We start from the raw sequence: 22,522 nt of genomic DNA, 5'->3' as shown, positions 1-22,522 counted from the left end.
CCCTGGGCGACTGCAGGAAGTTCTCAGATGTCTGCAGAGATGGAGTGTGAGGCTGCTGACAGCAGATGTTCAGTCATTACACTGCTCACTTTACAAAGGAGACTTAATGAAATCTGTGCACGGGGAGTTTTATTGTCTTTATTGTCAGAGAGGTTTTTTTTCTGCCTTTGATGAAGCACATTCAGAAAGCTGCACGATCAGCTTATGACATTTTTTTAAAACAATGAAGATGTTATCAGAAATAAAGGACTGTGATTTGGGCCTTTGAACTTTGAGCTGGTTTTGCTCTGTGTGGCAGGAGAACCTGTCCCAGTTCTGCTGGTTCCTTCGGTCTCAGTGTCTCCAGTAATCCAGAATCTGATGTGTTTAGACCATCTGTTTCAGGATTCTTTGTTCTTCTGCTGGCTAGTCCTATATATAAAATAACTACAGCTGACCCTGTGCGAGGAGCTGTCAGTGAAAGTTAAAAACATGTGCTACATGTAAATATGTGTTCTAACATACCGAGAAGATGTACGTAACATTAACTGATAAAATGAATGAACTTCAGACACATTAGATCAAAGTTAGAATCACACATTTACACTGAGCTGTGAGTCTGGGGGGAGTCAGACCCTCCTCTGTGTGCTGTGAGGGGTTTTCAGATGTTGGGGCCCCTGGTGGCCGTGGAGGTAACTGCAGCTTTCATCACACATCAGTGTTCAGGCTGGGAGGTTTGTCTGAGTGTTTTTGTGCGCTGAAGTGTGAGTCTGTGTGGTTGCTGTTCTTTGTGGCTGCATCTGTCCGTCTCTATTGTTAGCAGGAGTCCATCTGCTGGCCTCCAGCCCCTCCTCCCCCCCCTCCCTCCTTCAAACTCCCCCACCACCCAGGCAAAGAACACCCCTTCCTCCTCCTCCTCCTCCTCCTCTCTGTCTCTCCCTCTACAGGAAAGCCAGCTGTCCTCTTCTTCCTCCCATCCGTCTTCCATCACCACACATTAGGGTTTGGTGTGAAGAGTGTTTAGAAAACTTTAGATTGTGTGTGTTTGTGTTCATGTCATTAATTTATTGATCATAAACAGGATCTCTGAGAGGTCTAATGTGATCTTTAATTTTTAGGTTTTTATCTTTTGTCTTTTATTACTAAGACTGGCTTCCTCTGATATGTCTGGAAGGTGATTGATTAATCAGCTGTGTGACATTTAAAGACCAATCTGTTTATTTAGCTGCTGGTTCTGAATGTTTATTCAGATCTGTTTTATTGATAAAGGTTTCGATGAATGAAAACATTACTCCACTAAAAATACCAGAGGCTCAGTGTTCTGATCAATAATTCAAAATCACAACTGTGAGTATTGATCAGTGTGGAGAGAGTTACAGATTGAACAGTCAGTAGTGAGCTGCGAGTGTGTTTTTATGGACGGTTGTGTGGTGTTTGTCATTGATGACTTTGATCACAATGGTTCCATCATATCTGAGAAGATGAGGCACATTTCTGAGAGACTCCTCTTCCTCCCACTGATGTCTGAGTCCCCTGACATGTCTGCTTGGACAGTCCTGTCATCAGGACCAAAGCAGGCATCAAAACACTAACTCAGAACTATTTGTTACTTTAATTTCAAGAGAACTTAGAAAAAAGGAACAATTTAAATTCACAGCTTTGGTTTGGTGAAGTGGAAGTCTAATACATTCAGCTAAGAACTGTTAGCAGCTGTTAGCCTCTTGGTATTGTATCTGTTGATAAATAGTGAGCCCAGCTTTTCTCTGAGGGCTGTTTTCCTCCAGGTGACTTCCAGAACCTGACTTTTAATTTCTCCTCCTGCTGCTTTCTGCCGTCGCAGCAGGGAAAGATAACACCGACAGAAGCAGCTCATTTTGCTCAACAGATGTCCTTAATCCCAGCTAATCCAACATGTTAAATGGTTGTTTTCTCTGCAGCAAGTGCGGGGCACCGACCCTGGAGCTAAAGCTTCCCACAGGCCAGTTGGACTCCGTCAGACCCCCTCTGGTCCTGGTCCAGTGCTCTCAGCTCGGCACCATGCTGCCAAGTGCAGGCTGAATTAATAACATGTCAGTTTTTGAGCCATATGTGAGGCTATTTATGATGGGAAGAGGGGGCTGCTGGGAGGAAGCAGAAAATATATATAAGTTCTCTCTGAGCTTCACTCCATGGCATGTCAGGAAAACATGCTACAAAAATCCAGAATAACAGTCTCATGTTTGCTGTGAAGGAAACTTTTTATGTAATAGTGAACATTTCTGTGTGGTTCTTTTTTTTTACTGCACCTGTATAAAATTGTAGTCACATTCATGACCTTCATCAGCAGAGAAATAAATCCTTAAATGAGTCATTTGTCCCTGTTAAATAAGGGTTTATTCTTTTTTTTAATTTAAAATCCTCGGTCCCTGAAATGACTAAAATTGTTCCTCAGATTAATAATCCCTGAGTAACTCTCTGTGAAAGGACTCCAGTTACCCTCCGTCCTCCTCTCTTCTCAGAGCCACATGTTGATGCTCTTATGAGGCAGATCACAGTGAACCTTCATCTTGTCTTGTTTGTTTTTTCCACCAGCATCGCCCTGTTCTCACCATTTCTTAGCACAAACCTTCAAAACATCATTAGGGTTTGAAGGTCAATAGCCCCTCTGAATGCAGCTAAGCTGCAGCCTCGCACGCCAGCCATTTTTCATCCTCTTATTGTCTGTGATCAGGATAGCTGAGCCGAGGTGATCGGTGGCAGCAGCTTTATAATTTCTCCTCAGCGCCTCATTTGATATAGAGTCTGACCTTTCAGTGGTTTGTGATGGTGGCCGCCGCTGTGCTGGTCAATATTCTCTGCTCCTGCTTGGAGGTGTGTGGCAAATGAATGTCTTGATTACAGTGACGGGCCTCTGGCTGCAGCCCTGGTGTTCAGTTTGGCCTCAGATAAAACAGACATGTTGGTCTGCTGCAGGAGAGCAACAGGTGAACAGACCGTCGTGTTTTCCCTCTGAAACAGATGCAGACAGAGACAAGTTTCTAAGTTCATCAGCATCAGTCACTCCGTGATGCTTTGAGTTCATTAGAAATGTACAAAGTAAACCAATCAAGTCACTTCCTGTGTCTGCATCACATGTCCTCCTCTGCCCTGCCCCTGTAGGAGACTTGAAGATGTGTAACCTTTAATACATTAACCGAAACGGTCCAAAACAAACACACCTCTGTGTGTGTCAGACAGAAGACACACACTCCCCTTCAGTGTAAAGCTGGATCCATACTCCACGAGAACAGAGAACTCGCTGCTGACATTACGCCCACAAAATGACATTATTTTTCTCTCTGCAGCTCTCTCGGACATATGGCCCAGGCAGAACTTTTTCTCTCAGTGCTGTGCGAGAACAATTCTGTGATTGGTTGGAATTTAGTGGGCGTGATGAATATGGTGAAGCGCAAGAGAGCTTCTTCAGGTGCAGAACACACAGACAGAAGGAGGAAGTACAACGACGATGGACAGTTTAGATGAGCAGCTGGCAAACAGCTCCTTGAAGGAGAAACACGGCGCACAGAGAAGAGTGTCTGTACAAGATAGATAGATAGATAGATAGATAGATAGATAGATAGATAGATAGATAGATAGATAGATAGATAGATAGATAGATAGATAGATAGATAGATAGATAGATATTTACTTTATTAATCCCTGTGGGGAAATTAAGTTGTAGCAGCAGCATATCAAAAAACAATAAATACAATTATCACATGCAAAAACTCTTATATACACATACACATACACGCACATGGCAGCAACAAAAGAAGAAGCAAATGTACAAATACACACATAAAGCAGATCAAAGAAGATAAGAAGCATGAAAACACAGTTAATGTAACTGAGCAGTTTGAAATGTACCTGTGATTATGCTTTAGTCCGAGTTAGTGAGCACAGCTCTGACAGTCACAGAGGAGTTATACAGTCTGATGGCGGTCGGCAGGAATTACTTCCTGTACCATTCCTTAGAGCAGCGGGGCAGCAGGAGTCTGTTGCTGAAGCTGCTTCTCAGTCTGTCCACGGTGTTGTGGAGAGGGTGGGAAGGATTGTTCATGATTGACAGCAGTTTAGCCAGCACTCTTTCCCTTGCCACCTCCTCCAGGTTGACAAGCTTAAAGCCAACAACAGACCCCACCTTTTTGATGAGTTTGTCCAGTCTGTTGGCGTCCTTTGCTTTTATGCCTGATCCCTAGCACACCACAGCAAAGAAGATGGTGCTCGCCATGACAGACTGGTAGAACATGTAGAGCGTCCTGCTGCAGACATTGAAGGACCTGAGTCTCCTCAGTAGTAGTCTGCTCATGCCCTTCTTGTACACAGCCTCAGTGTTTGTGGACCACTCGTTTATTGTCCAGTTGGACCCCCAGGAACTTGTAAGATGGAACTATGTCCACATCTTTCCCACTGGTACAGACTGGGGAGGGCAGGGGCTTTTCCCTGCTGTAGTCCACCACCATCTCCTTTGTCTTGGCCACGTTCAGCTGCAGGTGATTCTCTCCACACCACCTGACAAAACACTCCACAAGGCCTCTGTACTCATCCTCCTGTCTGTTCTCCACACAACCAACTATGGCTGCGTCATCCGAGTACTTCTAAAGCTGGATCCATACTCCGCGAGACAAAGACATTTTCCCCCCCTGCAGATGTTACGCCCACAAAATGACGTCATTTTTTGTCTCTGACCGCCCGCTGATCCGCACTTTTGTGCACAGGGTCCGGGCCGAACTTTGTCTTTCAAGGCTGTGCGGCAACCATGCTGTGATTGGTCGGAATTTATTGTGGGCGTGATGAAAGTGGAGAAGCGCAAGAGCCTCTCCAGGTATATATGTAGGTGTATAAACAGCACTGATTCAACAGATTTAGATAAGACCATACTGGTTTGCATGATGAGCAATAAAAGAAAGAAAGAAAGGCAAGTCAGGGTGATTTGTCACCAATAACTCCAGACAGCCATTCACACATACCAGATGGTGACTGTTATTACCATTCTATATACTCCTACATACCCGGGCATAATAGGCTCGTTAACAATGTCTGTATATCTTTGCTATTGTTACTTTTAATGTCGCATCTTCACAGCTCATCACCGGACAGTTTGAAGTATCGCAGGCACATTGGAACACAGTAGATGTGCAAATGTGGTCATAAAGGCACAAACACTGAATCTTTGCTATTGTTACTTTTAATGTCGCATTTTCACAACTCATCGCCGGACATCTCACGCTGTTGCAGGCACCCTCTCTGTATAATGCCCTCTTGCCATGGCACAAGTCCTTGTGGTGTGTTAAAAAACTCAGTACAGTCTTTCCTTATAGTTTAGTGGGCGGGCCGTATGAGGAGTTCTGCACACACGCGTCTCGCGGAGTATGGTACCTCAGTGCAGAAAAGACCTTTTTTTTGTATCTCTTACCACCCGTGGAGTGCGTTCTCCGCTCTTTGTCTCGCGGAGTATGGATCCAGCTTAAAGGTGACATGTCTCAGAGCAGTACTGGAAGTCAGTCAGTTCCTTGAGGAGCCCCAGTGTTGCTCTAACTTAATCCTCAACAGTCTCGGCTGGATGGTGTTGAAGGCAGAAGAGAAGTCAAAGAACATGACCCGCACCGTGGTGTTCAGTCTGTCCAGGGAGGAGTAAGCCTTCTGCAGCAGATATGTCACTGCATCATCAACCCTGACCTCAGGCTGATATGCAAACTGCAGTGGGTCTTGGAAGGGGCTCACCAGGGGTCTGAGGTGAGACGGCACCAGCGGCTCCATGACTTTCATAACATGTGAGGTCAGTGCTGTTGGCCTGTAGTCATTTGGTGCCACAGGATGGTTCTTCTTTGGCACCAGGCAGGATGTCTTGCATTGCACTGGAATCCTCTAAAGATGAAGGCTCTGGTTAAACAGGTGCTGCAGTTTTTTTTCTGAGTGTGAACACCTGAAATCCGGCAGTATCCAGTTTGATTTAAATCCGGCCGGATTGGCTCAAATGTGGCTCGGGTGTGAACGCAAATGTGGCTAGCGAATCCAGCTAGCGACATGCTACTTCCGGTTAGCGACATACTACTTCCGGTTGATGTGTGCTAGCCAGATTTGAAAATAGGTCTGAACGCATCCAGCTTAAAGGTTGTCTGGGCTCAATCCTACTCTAGCTGGAATGTCTCTCCAGCTGTCTCCTCACCTGGCTGGAAGTGATCTGTAGTCCTGTCTGGGGGTGGAGTCAGTGTTTGGGATCAGCAGGGGGGAGGGGGAGGAAGGTGGCAGAGGCCATGGGAGGTGTGAAGGAGTCCTTTGGCCTCTCTGGCCCCATTCACACTGGAGAAAGTCATTCCAGCTAGAGTAGGATTGTATCTGGATAGTCTTTAAGCTGGATACGTTCAGACCTATTTTCTAATCTGGCTTTATCCGGCTTGTTTGCGGTCCTCCAAAACACTGGGGGAAAAAATGTGGCTTAAGCAGGATTTGATCCAGATCAATCCAGATGTCAAACCTAGTGGTTTGGAGGACAGCAAACATGCTGGATGAAGCCGGATTGAGTGCGGACACAAGTGGTGCCTTCATCTTCATCACAGGGGACTTCAAAGGCGCCTCGTAATATACGGAGTCCGTTCATGCTGCGGTAGGACCGCGTGTGTGCATGCGTCATGCGTTTTTTTTTTTTTGTCCCAGGTCGCTCCCCGTGTCGCTCCACTGCTGTACATCTTCCTTTCCTCTGGAAGCCAGTGATTGCTCTTATCCCACTCCACACATCTCTGGTCTGTTTTCTCTCCAGTCTCTCCTCCAGCTTTCTCCTGCTTACCTGCTTGCTTTCCTTCAGGCTGTGTTTCAGCTCCTTCTGAACTCTCCTGAGCTCAGCATGGTACCCAGCCATGAAGGCCCTCTTCTTCTCATTCAGAAGGGCCTTCAGGTCACTTGTTACCCATGGTTTGTTGTTAGGGTAACAGCGCACCTTCTTGGTGGGGATGGACTTGTCAGTACAGAACTTGATGTAATCAGAAACACAGTCTGTTAGTCCATCCAGGTCATCACCATGTGGTTCATACAGAACTGACCAGTCGGTAGTTTCCAGGGCATCACGCAGACAGTCCATGGCACCATCAGACCATTTCCTAACAGTCCTCACAGTGACTGGTTGCTGCTGAACCACAGGTGTCTATGATGGGGAGAGCAGGACGAGGTTATGGTCAGACTTGCCAGTGGAGGAAGAGCAGTGGAAGTGTATGCATTGGTCACATTAGCATACTATAAATCCAGAGTCATATTCTCTCTTGTGTGACACTGGACATACTACTGGAATGTAGGCAGAGTGGAGGAGAGACAGGCGTGATTGAAGTCCCCTGTGATGAAGATGAAGGCACCGGGATGTTTGTAAACTCCCGTGGCAAATAATATGGACGGAGTCTGATAGCAATAAGCTCCACGTCGGGACTGCACACTCGCTCCTTGACGTGGATATGCTCCAGGTTGCACCACCTGTTGTTAACAAGCACGGCGAGCCCCCCTCCTTTCTTCTTACCGGCCATAGTGGTGTCACTCAGCGGTGCTACTACAAGCTGCTGTCTGAGACAGCGCCATCTTACAGATCCAAAAGGTGGTGATAAAAATGAATCCCAGTATTGATCACAGCGTTACAGTTGCTGGACGTGCACATTAAACACCGGGAGATGGGATGTATTTTTCCAGACAGTCATCCACACATTCACAGAATTAAACTCACACAGACCAGAGGTCCGTTCTACAGTCAGCTGTACTGATCTTCTATCTATTGTCATGTTATTCGCCCTCTTCCCTGAGCATTATCAGCTCGTTAGGCCAGGTAACCAAGACTGTGCACACAATTTGCGGAGTATGGTACCTCTGTGCCGAAACAAACTTTTTTTACTCTTACCACCCGTGGAGTGAGGAGCGAGTTCTCTGTTCTCGTGGAGTATGGAACAAGCTTAAGAGCATCACCTGCTCCGTGCTCTCTGTCCATGGTGAGGTGAATCCCCCTCTCTCCTAGAGGCTGATGGGAAGTGACTGGAAGCTGCTGGGCTGTTGAGGTTTGAACAAACACATGTGTGAAGACAACCTGAGCTTTTATTATAAAAAACAGGATGAGCAGACCCTGAGAGGATCCAGCCCAATGTTTCTGTTTTCTTTACGCAGCAGCTGTCCTGCTGTGATGGAGTCTCCATGGCAACATTTCTGTTGTGGAGTAAAGACCGGCCTTCTGAAATCAGGATATTTAACTGGTGATGCGGGGGAGGGGTGGGGGTGTTGGCCTTCCAATAGTGAGTGTGAGATTTGATCATTTAGTCTTTAATGAGAGCAGCGCTGGTGGAGCAGCAGGCGGCGTGACAACAACCTTCATCACCTCTCAGCAAATCAGCAGCGAAGTAAGGATGCAGCAGAAAGAGGCGTTTCATCCCTCACATCTTCTATCAGCTCCCATTCAGCAGCTCTGTCACTGCTCAAAACACAATTAGCAAAGACTGCTGATGGAAATCTGGGCGATGATAGCTGCAGCCTTGCAGTGGGCTCCAGCAGAATTTCTGACCGTCGGAGAGTTTGAAGCTGCTTCCTGTTTTGTTCTGTGCTGCAGGAATCAAAAGAAGCTGGAAAACAAAGCGATCACAGCTAGCGATCAATCACAGCTATTGATTGATTAAAGAGGCTCTGTCACACTCTGCATTTGTAATTAAAGTTTCTCTCTGTTAGATGGGTAAACAGCTCTGTTTGCAGTGAAACTGCTGCTGGTCATTAGGATGTGATGACAAACAGTCCAGATGTAGCTTTGGTTTGTCCGCTAACACTCAGGACTTCTATTAACACTGTTATTCATAATCCATCTCTACTTCTCAGATCAGTCAACCTGGAAGTGTTTTATTGTGAAAATCTCAACTTTAACAGAAGACAATAAACATAGTGATAAACATGTAAACATAAAGGAAACAATGAGCTCCATTTAAAGGATCAATTTTTTGATAATAAAGAAAATAATAAAAGAGACGTTTAACACAGTAATATTTTATCGTCTGTAAAAAAGGTTTAATTATTAGTCTGAACTGTCATTGAACAGCTAATAAATGCATTGATCGTCCCACTGTCAGGGCAGCAGCTGATGCGGTGTGTCACATTCCAATGAACTCTGAACAAAATTAGACTCAGGCGTGTTTGATTTGCATTTAAATGGATTTATTGTCTGTCTGGTGTGACGGGTGCAGACTGACCACATGATCAGGAAATGAGGAGGAAGGACACGGGCTGTGTGCCGAGTCCTGTCTGTTGTTTGGCTGCATAATGAACATTTTAATGTGATAGTTATCTGCTGCTAGACAGAAGCAGAGTAGCAGTGATGCTCACAAGCAGCTTTGGACTGCAGCATGAAGAGCATGCAGCTTGTAGGAAGTCAGAGACGTTTGGTGTCTGATGTGGTGAAAGTCTGCATGAACCCACACCATGTTTTAGGGAATATTCTGGACACACGTCCTCCCGTGTTTGTCTCCTTCCTGTGGCGCTCTGCTGGATCTGCTGCACCCGCTGTTTTCAGATAAACTCCTGGATTAACCCGTCAGTCTGCCGTCCTGACAGAGCGCTGTTTGTCGCAGTGACACATGTGGCTGTCGGACGCCAGAATCACCTCTGGACCGCTTCCCAGCTGGGCCGCAGCCACGCTGTGTGTGCTGGCTGAGCCTCCTCCTCCTCCACATGTGGGGCAGCGGGGGGCCTGGATCCCTGATGACCCCCTTCGCCCAAAGTGTGGGCGAGGGGCCAGACTGTCCTGTGTGCCCCTGATGATAAGCTGTCCCTTTGCCAGGCACAGAGCTGGGAGTCTGTTCGTGCAAACACTGCAGTCAGCTCAGTGGTTTTTCAAAATAAACATTCAGATTTTTCTTAATCTGGGTCAGAATATGACATAATAAAGCTTGGAGCCGTGCAGGTGTTCTTATTGAGCTTCACTTCTCTCTCTTCCTTCTTCCACTTATTACTTTCTGTTTTTAGTTTCCTTCCACCAAAAGCTTTTATTCTGAAAGGTTGAAAGCTGTAGGCCGACGAGCTGAAAGTTTTTGATCGTCATTAAGAGATCCATTTGTTCCAGGGCTTCCAGTGTGTTTTTACACCGCAGGAACTCTGTGTAAATCAGTGTCTCTCTGCTGGTTCTCATTTGTTTACCTCCAAGTCTAAAGCTGGATCCATACTCCGCGAGAACAGAGAACTCCCTTTCCCCTGCAGACGTTACGCCCACAAAATGATGTCGTTTTTTTATCTCGGACCGCCCGTTGTGCAGCAATCTCGTATACATGGCCCGGGCAGAACTTTTTCTCTCAAGGCTGTGCGTCAACCATGCTGTGATTGGTCAGAATTTATTGTGGGCGTGATGAATGTGTTGAAGCGCAAGAGCTTCTTCATGTGCAGAACACACAGACAGAAGGAGGAAGTACAACGACGATGGACAGTTTAGATGAGCAGCCTGCAAACAGCTCCTGGAAGGAGAAACACGGCGCACAGAGCAGAGAGTCTGTCCAAAAGGTGGTAATAAAAATGAATCCCAGTATTGATCACAGCGTTACAGCGGCTCGCGCACCTTAAACACCACGAGACGGGATGTATTATTGCAAACAGTCATCCACACATTCACAGAATTAAACTCCCAGAGGTCCAGAGGTCTGCTACAGTTGGCTACACTGATCTTCTATCTATTGTCATGCTGTACGCCCTCTTCCATGAACATTATCAGCTCGTTAGGCCAGGTAACCATGACTGTGCTTACAATTTGTAATACAATTGCATTGTCAACCTTTTGTGTGTGACGTGCGCTGCGTGGGAGGGCCGTATGAGGAGTTCTGCACACACACACGTCTCGCGGAGTATGGTACCTCCGTGCCAAAAATAACTTTTTTTTCACTCTTACCACCCGTGGAGCGAGTTCCCTGTTCTCTGTTCTCGTGGAGTATGGAACAGCCTTAACCAATCAGCACTGAGATCTGCCTCAGTGTCACAGGACCTCTCCCTGAAAACTGTCCTTAAACAGGAAGTAGAGTGGAGGTTTCTGCAGCAGGGCAGCTGCTCGGTGTGATGTTTGACTATTTTCACTCGTTCTGCTGTAACACAGCATGTTTCTATTGAAGGGACTCAATTGATTGAAGGGACACGAGGGAAGGACGGACTGCAGCACCTTCCTGGTCTGAGGGGCCTCGTTGGTAAATGGGGTGTAAACAAAGCAGCTGCCTGGCAGCTGCGCTGATGGAAATCTGAACAGCTACTAATGCCTTTTTCAGCAGCCCTGTTATCTCAAAGGCACACTATCAAAACAGAGGACCCAATGAGTGTGGATAATTCTGTCCACTCGCCGCATCTGCGGTAAACAGTGGCGCTGGCAGACGACCTTAACTGTGGCCGCCGAGCGTCGGCGGCATTCTCAATTAAGTTCTGCCATTGGAGAGTTCAAAGACAATCTGTGAAGCAGAACATTCAGAGAAAACACTTAACCTTTCAGACAGGGCTTCACTCAACCCTCAGCTTTTTTCTCTGTGTGATGACGGAGTTCCATAAGAAACAGCAGCATGGCTGCAAGCATGTCTGTGTGCAGAATAACAGTTACACAAGCCTGTTAGTGCAAACATGATGCATTCAAGGAACAACAGGAAGTTTAAGGTCTGTCTACACAAACTGTTATTTTAAATCTCTAACATCCTTAGACCTCAAGCTCTGAAAGGTGTTGTTGGACTTTAACATGATTAAAGCCTGATTTCCTGTGTGTGCTTGTGTGAGCTGCACACACTCGGAGTCAGAGAATGCAGCAGAAATCGGGCGTGTCAGAAAGACCATTTCTTTACTTCCATTGAAGCCGCTCTGACTGGATGAAAGGTAAGTGACTGGTGATGAAAGCCAGCATCTCATTTCACTTACACAAAGGCACAGCTCCTTAAAGCCTCTCAGAGCAGCGCTGACGTCCCTGCTGGCGGTCAGTCCGCCCTCCTCCATGTTTGAAGGGGTTTTCTGTTGCACCTGTGTGCATTAGGCCTCCTGGTGTCTGAAAATTCAAACCTGAGGGGGGTAGCACGTGCAGCCAACACTACTTCAGAGGCAGCCATGTCATCCTGAGGGTGACGGAGGTGACGCTGTTTGGCAGTCGGCCTGAATTTATCAAGGCGCTGAAGAAAAGCACAGCTGCTGTAGAAGATGTTGACATTTTGTTTGGTTTGTCGTGTTTCCTGTTTCAGACTGTCGGAGGGTACAGGGTGTCTTTTGTGGCTCTTTGAATCCTCTGTGTGTTTGTGTCCTCTCGGTTAGTGTTCATTGTCTGGGTTGCTGCAGCCCAATCTGGTGGGGAACTGGTGGTTTCATGCATCCTGCCGTGGTCTGCATCTTAAACCTAATCTCAGGTGGCTTTAAGCAGCTCTGCTCACATCTTAAGTGTGGCTCTCTGATTCATCCCTCTTCATTCACCTTCTCCTCGGCTCTCTCCAGGAGGGACAAGTCCGGGCTCTTCAGCCTGGAGAGGCTTTAGACAACCGACCTTTGAGACAATCAGAGGTGCCCGGCTCCTACAAATGGTGAATGGTGTGCGGCTGCCCCTGGGTCCCCATGCAGACGGCTGCTCCGGCTGCCTGTGGATTACATTGATCCCCTGAAACAATGGGGCCCCACTATGCGTATTGTTGAGGGGGAATAATAAATAACATGTGAGTACGTGCAGGGGGGAGGGGGGTTCTGGAGAATCGAGTTTGCGGTCTGATAAATCCTCTGACTGCCTGAGCCGTACATGACGCGTTCAGGGACCATACGAAAGTTCCAAGCCTGATGATTCTTTGTGAGTGTGTAGCTCTGATGATTAGAGCTGTCACTGTGTGCGGTTTACATCTGGACACTCCTGGCAGTGGTTTCCTGGCTGTTGACTGGCAGCTGCACTGAAGTGACTCATTTGTTGAATCACATTTTAAACAGTGACCATCATGTTGAATCATGCTCAGATGTTTTTTTTTACCTTCTAGTACTTTCACTCTGGTCCAGCATGGCCTCCCTGAAGCATCTCTGGATGAAACATGTCCCATTAGATTCTGATCAGAAAGTTCAGGAGGGAACTAAGACCCATTTGTTTGATTTCATCAAACTTAACCATCTTTTCCAAATAAGAGCATGCTGTTATTGATTACTTGTTTTGAAGGAATTAACTTCATGTATTTTAAGGAACTCCTCCAGTCCTCCTTAAGGCAGCTGTGTTTTAAGGTGGACTGCCTGATCATCATCTGCTGCGGGGAACTGAATGAATGAGCCCTCCTTCCTCTCTCTGTGTAGGGCTGGATAAATGAGGACTGTGAGGTTTTTGGGGTGAGGTGGGGGATGGAGGAGGATTTCACTGAGGTGAAGCTGGAAGATGTATTTCTTTGCTCTTCATTTCTGCTGAAGATGCTCAGATCAGCCATGTTTGTTTCTTTTTAGGTGCCTCCCCCAACCCATAGAAATGCATCAGGAAGAAGTATAAAATATTTAGAGGGCCTCTTCTTTTCAGCACTGTGAGGGAAGCCTGAGTTTCTTCAGGAGGAGGGTGGGGGAGGGGTCTGAGTGTGTGTGAGGTCAGTGTGTGGTGGTTGGGACAGCAGCAGTGTGGATGAGGACACATTAACATGAGCTGCTGACAGTGTTTGTAGTGTTAGAGCACAGAGAGGTGAAGACTGGACGGTCAGTTTGCTGTTTGTTTGTTTACAGTTTTGTTTTTGTTTATGTATTTTAAGCGCATTGTACTTTTACTGTATTGTAGTATGTCTTTAACCCTTAAGCTGGATCCATACTCCGCGAGACAAAGACATTTTTCCCCCCTGCAGACGTTACGCCCACAAAATGACGTCATTTTTTGTCTCTGACCGCCCGCTGATCCGCACTCCTGTGCACAGGGTCCGGGCCGAACTTTGTCTTTCAAGGCTGTGCGGCAACCATGCTGTGATTGGTTGGAATTTATTGTGGGCGTGATGAAAGTGGAGAAGCGCAAGAGCCTCTCCAGGTATATAGGTAGGTGTATAAACAGCACCGATTCAGCAGATTTAGATAAGACCATACCGGTTTTGCATGATGAGCAATAAAAGAAAGAAAGAAAGAAAGAAAGGCAAGTCAGGGTGATTTGTCACCAATAACTCCAGACAGCCATTCACACATACCAGATGGTGACTGTTACCATTCTATATAGTCCTACATACCCGGGCATAATAGGCTCGTTAACAACGTCTGTATATCTTTGCTATTGTTACTTTTAATGTCGCATCTTCACAGCTCATCACCGGACAGTTTGAAGTATCGCAGGCACATTGGAACACAGTAGATGTGCAAATGTGGTCATAAAGGCACAAACACTGAATCTTTGCTATTGTTACTTTTAATGTCGCATTTTCACAACTCATCGCCGGACATCTCACGCTGTTGCAGGCACCCTCTCTGTGTAATGCCCTCTTGCCATGGCACAAGTCCTTGTGGTGTGTTAAAAACTCAGTACAGTCTTTCCTTATAGTTTAGTGGGCGGGCCGTATGAGGAGTTCTGCACACACGCGTCTCGCGGAGTATGGTACCTCAGTGCGGAAAAGACCTTTTTTTTGTATCTCTTACCACCCGTGGAGCGCGTTCTCCGCTCTTTGTCTCGCGGAGTATGGATCCAGCTTTACACACACAGAGATCTGCTCTGTGTGTGTGTGAGATGTATTATTGAGTACTTTCCTGCCTTTCTGTTTGCTGACAAACTAAGGGCTGATGGGAGCTGTAGTTTTTGGAGTTTGTTTGAGTAAGACAGCAGTGGTATGTTCTCAAAGTGCAAATACCCACAGAGACGGTCTGTCTTCCTAACAGTCCACCTGTCCTCTCTGTCCGTCTCCCTGCAGAAGCTGGCAGTCAGAAGTTGTCCTGTAGGGACGACCAAGCCGCTGTCTCTCATCAAGCCACCCAGCCAGGGCATCGCCATCTCCGTGGTACCTGCAAAGGCTCCCGTCTCCATGGTGACCGCACACATCAACGGACAGAAGGCGGCCAGCACGGAGCCACTGCAGACATCCCCCATCAACCTTCAGACAGGTGGCAGAGCGGCCACCGCCGGAGTCCATCCATTCAGCAGCCGAAGAGCCGGAGAGCTGCCTCCCTCCCAGGTAACGCTGATGACATCACTGCACACCTGAACAAGGGGCGGGGCCGGGTGTTTCTGCACATTAACCTAAAATCCAGCTCACTGAGACCCGGAGTTCTGGTGATGTTACAGGTGTCTCAGATGGTGACCCACTGGAAACAATAACAAACATTAACATTGTCTTATAGAAATCAGATTTTAATCTTTAGTTAGATGGTATTTGTTGTGTGTATGTGTCTGTGTCTGTGTGTGTGTGTCAGCTTTAATGAGCAGCAGACATGTCTTTATTCCACCTGCTGCAGCTGGCTGTTAAAGAAGGAAACCAGCAGATGTGTTTGTCCTGGTAAACACACGCTGTAGTTTGGAGTAATGCCGTTCTTCCTCCTCTTCCTCTGAGTGTCTGTTAGGATTCAGGCCGCAGCGTCTCGTCTCCTCCACACTTTGTATTCAGCACCATTGCCTCCATCAGCACACAGCCAGGATCAGAGCTTCACGCTCTGCACTGCCAGCCTCCACACTATTACTGTAATTGCACGGCCCCATAGAGAGAGCGGGGCTGAGTGACAGGGCCCGCAGGCTCCAGCTTTATGCCTTTTCTATACGTCCAGCTGATCAGCCCGTCTCACAGGAGCTGGAACATGTGCGTCAGAATACATTTACAGACAGGACACGTGCTTGCTCTGCCTCATTTAAAACGTTCCTGCTGGATGTGGATTATAAATGCAGCACATATTGATTATAGTCCTTTAAAATCTCAGGGTTATTTACAGAGTGCTGCTGATAGGGGGCGCCTGCATCACTGTTCTTATGAAATGTGATGTGATTGAAAGCATGATGCTCCAGATGTGGCTGCAGCCATCCTTTCTTCACAGATGTTTTAGTTCAGCTGCTGCTCGTGGCCTGCTGTCTTTTGGATGCGATGAGGTTTGGTGTGAAATAGCTGCAGCTTCAATGTGTCACTGTGGATGAAACTGGACCCCCCCCCTCATCGGTGGTGGAGGTGAACAGGTTGGGAAGCAGCTCTTTATGGCTGTATTGTTCAGCAGGAGCGAGCACTCTTCACCCGGCTGCCATAAAAAGAAAGAAAAGAAAAACCTCCACGCTCTCCTTGCCTTCATCCATCCAGAGTCATAAATGCTCGACCAATCATAGGCCGGTGTGTGGACTGGAGGAAGGAGGGGGGAGAAGTGGGGCGGGTATGACAGGTCCCTCAGACCACCTGGCTACTAATTTTAAGATCAATAATGAGGTGTAATGGGACTGCTGCTCTGCATGAGTGCACATATTATGGCTGCATTGTTTCAGCACTTCAGTGAACTCTTGAGTGCTCACACACAGACACACACACACACTCACTCTCTCTCACACAGGTTGTGTCGGGGCTCTGCAGGCAGCTGGTTTACAAAGTTAAATCCAGACTTCCTCCTGATGGTGGAGTTTTTTTGAGGCAGTTCGATGGATTCTTTCTAAAAACACAGAATTTAAACGGAGGCATGTTTTTGTGGATTTTTCTTCCAGTTAGAAAGCTGAGTATGTTGGTGTAAATCTGCTGCTGTGGCTGATTTCACTGTGCCTCTGTGAAGGAGCGGTTACAGAGGAAGTGTGTTCAGCACCTGTTAGCTTGCAGCAGAGGAACAAAGAGCTGCTCCGAGGAGGTGTGCTCTGCTTGAAAGTGGGCTGATCTGCCTCTCTCTTTCATGGCTTTCCATCTCGCTGCCTTCCAAACACGTCTTTATCCTCTTTAAACCACAGCCAAGGCCACCAGCACCATCCGCCTTCAGCTCCCATCAAAACAGCAGGAAGGTGGAGGCCCTTTAGAGTGGTCACCTTCACTGTCAGAGATAAAACGCTGCATCAGTACAATAATGATGATTTTATGCTCAGAACACAGTCTGCCTATTACAGTAACAAACAAATCCACAACTATTACACAACAATCCTCCACAAAGAAGTTCCACCATGAAAGGAGCAAACAAATGCTAATGCTAAGCTAATGCTAGGACGTGTCACTGGCTGTTACCATGCAGTGTTAATTTTGGCAGCAATTTCTGATTTAGTTTTTATTTTAGTCTTGTGACTAAAATGTCATTTGATTTTAGTCACATTTTAGTCATCAACATTGTTTAACTTAGTTTAGTTTTAGTCGACTAAATATCAAAGAATTTTAGTCGACTAAATCTGCTGTGGATTTAGTCGACTAAAATTCTATGATATATATATATATATATATATATATTAATAATTAAGGTTTGAAGTGCAATAAAAACAGGCACAGCTTTAACTTGTGTTATTTGAAACAAACACCTTTTTAATTGCTATTACCTTTTCACAAAAGAACCAATGAACAGTGAGCTGCTCTCCCTGAATACACTGTTAAGTCATGACCTTCTTCATGAATACTCCATAACTACAGCAAAATACTTCAGTGACAACTTAGAAACAGTGCGCATGCTGTAAAACCATCAGCAGCTGTGTCTTCATTTATAGATTTTGTCACGTGTATCTTTGAACGGAAGTTAAGATGACTCGTCTGCAAATGTCGCTTCACGTTTGTTGTGTTTTTACCGCTGATAGTCGCTCCACACGACTTGCAAACCGTCTTGTTTGTCTTGACATCAAACGTGTCTGTGTGTCTGTTCTTCTCCAGTTTTGTGTTGCTATGCATGAGTACGCCTTCTTCCAGCATCGCGGGGTAACGTCCTTACGCAGAGAGATCACTTCTGATTGGCTCTCTGCCACCGTCTCCTGATTCGTCCCTCCCTTCCACAAACAAAATTTGCTCTGATTGGATCTCATCTCATCAATAATTCCGTCTCGTTTTTGTTCGTTGACGAAAGTGCCAATACATTTCGTCTTCGTTTTTGGCACCGTGCGTTTTTATTTAGTTATCGTCTCATTTTTATCAGCAAAAAAAGGTTGCTAATGAAAACTATCTATCTTACTAACAAAATGAACACTGTTACCATGGAAACAAAAGTCTTAGTTGAGTGTTAGCATCATGGTGGCTAACTGGTTTTTAAAATGAGTCAAATCTAGTTGATGGTCTGGTTAATAGGATGTTGTTTCCACAGGTGGGTAACGGTTCTTTTGGTCCTGAAGGAGGCGCTGCTGGTCCAAAGGTGGAGACAGTATCAGTGGTTGTGGAAGGAGTTGTTTGTCAGGTTCTACTCTCCCTGGAGGCTCCTGTGTCTGTTTCAGACCAACCTGTTTGAGGATTCAGAGGTTACGGAGGACTAGCTGAGAGATGAGATGGATGTGATGGGGAGCTGGGTTGCCATGGTAACTGGGGTCAGGACTCTCTCAGGCTGATCTGTGACAGAAGTCTTAGCTGATGGAGCGACTGAAGATCAAACATCATCCAGAGTCCAGATTCTCAGTCTGATTCTGAGTCTGAAACTTTATCAGCACGTTTTTAACTTACAGGAAACACTAATGTCCTGAAAATGGTGCTTAACTCCAGTGAAGTCTGTATTTAATGGAAGCTGAGCTGCTGTTGTGCACAGGGTGTGTGTGTGTGAGAGAGAAAGAGAGTGAGTGTCACAGCTTCAGCTCATTATCCTGCAGAGTTCACCCCTCAGCTCTCAGACATGAATGAAATGAAAAGATGGAGTCAGTGAGAGGAGCTGACGTGGTCTCTGGTGGCGCCCTCTGCTTGCCACTGCAGGAACGGCAGCTTTCCTCCTCAGTGTGTGTGTGTCAGCTCACACCTGCTTTCAGCTCTGCAGTGCCCCCTAAAGGTCAGGCTGTTTTCAGAGTCTTGTATTGTTGCAGGTCTCTTTCTGCAGCTTTAGCTTTAGCTTAGCACAAACACTGAAAGTGAAGGGAAAGTGAGTGAAGAGTTTATTTTCCATATGTGTTCAGCTCATCATCGGAGGAGGAGGAATTGACTTTATTGAAGAAACAAGAAAATTCATGTAGAAAAACAGGAAGTCAGTGGTCCAAGGTTGAGTGCTCACAGTAAGGAGAAAAAAAAAACAAAAAAAAAAAACAAAGAGAGTGCTTAGGTTTGGAGAAAATAGGCAGCAATTACGAAAATGAAAGGCCTTGCACTGCAAGAATTTTCACCCTGCAGTTTCCATGGAAACCGGCCTCCCCCTCCCATCACCCTCCCCCTTCTCTCCTAGCCACTCTGCAGCACAATACAATGGAACGAAAGGATTTTCACAGAAGAAGAAAGAAGGAGGGGGGGGGGGGGGGCATGGATGCCACATCTCCGCTTCATTTATAGGTCCGTTTGATAGGAAGTGTCGGCCAATCACTGAGCGTGCTCAGAGGGGCCTTAGAAGAATGAATTAACCCTTTTTATTTAGAAAGTTGAAGCAACAGCACAAATCAGACTTCAGCAGCTGACATGTTGTTTTCTTCAGTTTCTGCCTAAAGATCAAACAGCTGTTCTTCGTGTGTTCAGACCGTGTGTTTGTGTCTCTCAGATGTTGGGGACTCTCACTGCTGTTCCCATCAAGGTGCCTCAAGTCAGCTCCCTGCACCGGCTGGCAGGACAAGCAGCCACTGTGCTACCTCAGGTAAGACCAGCAGCACCGCCTGCACCTGGATCAGCTGACAGGGCAGAGTGCCACAGACAGGAAGTATAAAACATGCTGCAGAAATAAACACTGGGGCAGTCCCTCAGAGTGTCCAGCAGGTGGCAGCACAAACCACAGCTCACAGTGAGTCTGCAGCTCTGATGTAGAGCTATTAATGTTTATAGAAACTAAGGCTGGCTGTGGCTCAGGTGGGCTCTGACCAGGTGGGTGGGGGTTTGATTCCCTGCCCCTAAGACGTTAGTTTAGCAGACATAACATCAGCTTCTATAAAGAGGATGATTCACTTTGTACACACAGAAACACACACACAGGTTAAACCTGACATTTCTCCTCTGCCTTTTTCAGGTCAGGCCAAAGACCCAGATCCCCGACAGCCTTCCCCACAGTCCTTGCCAGGAGCTGCAGCCTGTCAGCCTGCAGAGGGCCACCGCCGTTGTCAGTCCCAAGAGCCAGGGCCCCACGCTGCCCACCGCCAACAGCACCTTCAGCCTGGACCGCCAGCCCAACCAGAGCGACACCTCGCCGTCCCTAGCCCCATCGGGTAGCCCTGACTCTGGAGGCCCCACCCAGCACGCCTCCGCAGGTCCTGGTGTGGCTTATGCCATCATCGCCGCCTCCCCCGCCACCGGCAACGGGGTGTCCGCCATCAGCGAGGCTGTCAAGGTGCAGACAGCCGTCACCATTACGCTCCATGAACTCCACGGTCCTTCCTGTTCCTTGCCTTTAATGTGTGTGTGTGTGTTCAGGTCATTATAATCCAGCCGCAGGCTCCCAGCAGCACTGAGGGCTCTCCGGGGGCCCAGGCTGAACTCCCATCACAGGAGGCCCCGCCTGCCCCAAAGTCCCCCTCCCACAGAAAGGACGAAGACCCCGAGGTGAGAGACTCCTCATCATCAGAGATGCATTTGAGGACCTCCGGTCATCTTGATGTCTGACTTTATCTTCTGTATCTCTTGCAGAAAATCGCCTTCATGGTGGCCCTCGGCCTCGTCACCACAGAACGCCTGGAAGGTGAGTTCACGCAGGAAACCAGTGTCTGTGCTTTCAAAGTAAAAGTCTGTTTGAGTCGCTTCATCATGGGAAATGGCAGACGACATCAAATCTGCAGATTAAAGCTTCTTTAACAGGGTTTAACAAACAAAATCCGTCTGTTTTATTTAAACAGAGATCCAGATGAAGAGGCAGGAGAGGAAGAGGAGAAGCACAGCCAACCCTGCCTACAGTGGCCTGTTTGAACCAGAGGTCAGGAGGCTGCTCTGTTACTTAGTCACAGAGTGTGTGTTCAGATTTATGTGACGCCTTCTTCCTGTGTCTCTGCAGCGCAAACGTCTGGCCTCACATTACCTGAACAGCTCGCTCTTCCTGTCAGCACGAGGTACAGCATCACCGTCACCACACACATGTCATGTGACAGGAAGACCACCTAACCAAATTTTACAATTTGAATGTGGGCACACCTCCTGCTGTCTGATCAGCATCTTGATATGCCCCACCTGTGAGGGGGCTGGAGGAGAGGTGCTCACTAACAGATTCAGACACATTTGTGAACAACATTTGAGAGAACTGGGCCTTTAGTGTACGTAGAACACACTTCAGATCTGAGTTCAGCTCATTGTTGGGGTTTATATTGTCATACAGTGTTTAATACAGATGTGGCTGAAATCAGTTCAAACTTTTCACTCTCTAGAAACTACTAAACTACTAAAGTCAGCACATATATTCAGAAGGTTGAAGCACTCAACCCTCTGAATGACTGAGAATCTTCATCACATACACACAGTTCCTATCAGGCATTATTCTGTACAAACTCCTGCTGAGACATGGACAGATGTTGAAGAGGCTAAATGAACTGTTGTACCTAGACATGCTAAGCTAGGCTAACTCAAAGCTACATTAACATGTTTCTCTGCGGCTTCATAATAACAAAACAGGCATGAGAGCAATTTTTGAACATCTGGCTCTCCCGAACACAAATCAGCCTTCAGGACATGGTTAGTTTAGCATAAAGACTACAGGACAGAGCCTGATTCTGCCCTAAACAAACATTAGAGCAATATTGAAAAAGCTAACTATACCCCACTGTTTCTAGCCCTTATGCTAAGCTATGCTAACAGCCTTATCTGCTAAGTGTTGCCGTAAACAAAACTGCACAGAACTACAGTTAAGATGTGGTTAGCTTAGCATAAATAAGAAGGTAACACACAAGCATCCAGTATCCTCCATCAGAGAGTCTCTGTGTGACCTCCTGCATATCTTCACCTCTAACATGCTGCTAACCTCTGCTCTGCTTCCATCCACACGCTAGACTCTGAGGATTTCTGCTGGAAGGTAGGTCACATGACTCATGACATCATGCCACTGTGGCGCGTCTTTAACAGCTTCAGAGTTCCTCCGTCTGAATTCTGGAGCTTTAAAGATGTTTGTGCTTCGTGGATCATCTCTGATGAGAGCTTCATGTTACAACAGGAGGACTTGGAGCATGACGACCACTGTGCCATCTGTAAGGAGGACGGCGAGCTGCAGCCCTGCCACAACTGCCCGCGAGCCTTCCATCCCGACTGCCTCCACCCGCCGCTCAAAACCCCGCCCAGAGGGCCGTGGTACTGCCCCAAGTGTCAGAAGAAGGTACGATAGGAGGCTAAAAGACACGTTTATTACATCCACCGCTTAAAGATGAGGAAGTAATCTGAGTCTGGTGCTAAAATGTGTTAGCCTAGCTTTTAGCTAACACTGGAACGAGGAGAGAAAAGCTTGCTAGGCTCTGTACAGAAGACATAAAAACAACACTTGGAGGTTACGAGCAAATGTTAGCTGCTATGCAATCTTAGCATAGCATACAGACAGAAAGAGCTAGCCTGGCTCTGTACGAAACAACAGCTAGCTTCAAATTAGCTAAACTCATCTG

At 46.9% G+C, this 22,522-nt stretch overlaps 1 protein-coding gene across 2 annotated transcripts in view; it reads left to right on the top strand.

Moving 5' to 3' along the window:
• Positions 1-22,522, top strand: part of phf21b (PHD finger protein 21B) — a 65,399-nt gene that overhangs the window by 41,189 nt on the left and 1,688 nt on the right. The window contains exons 3-11 of one of the 2 annotated variants that reach the window (XM_028394360.1): positions 14,835-15,095; positions 19,504-19,596; positions 19,963-20,280; positions 20,364-20,492; positions 20,577-20,628; positions 20,783-20,859; positions 20,938-20,992; positions 21,923-21,945; positions 22,084-22,242. In XM_028394360.1, the coding sequence (XP_028250161.1) occupies positions 14,835-15,095; positions 19,504-19,596; positions 19,963-20,280; positions 20,364-20,492; positions 20,577-20,628; positions 20,783-20,859; positions 20,938-20,992; positions 21,923-21,945; positions 22,084-22,242 (1,167 nt within the window). Of the gene's footprint in view, positions 1-14,834; positions 15,096-19,503; positions 19,597-19,962; positions 20,281-20,363; positions 20,493-20,576; positions 20,629-20,782; positions 20,860-20,937; positions 20,993-21,922; positions 22,243-22,522 lie in introns of both variants that reach the window. The other variant, XM_028394351.1, reaches the window with a different exon arrangement.

This window comes from Parambassis ranga, chromosome 2 (assembly GCF_900634625.1).
Source record: "Parambassis ranga chromosome 2, fParRan2.1, whole genome shotgun sequence".
NCBI lineage: Eukaryota > Metazoa > Chordata > Actinopteri > Ambassidae > Parambassis > Parambassis ranga.
Note: the sequence above shows the minus strand (reverse complement) of the source record. Positions and strands in the feature narration are given on the sequence as shown.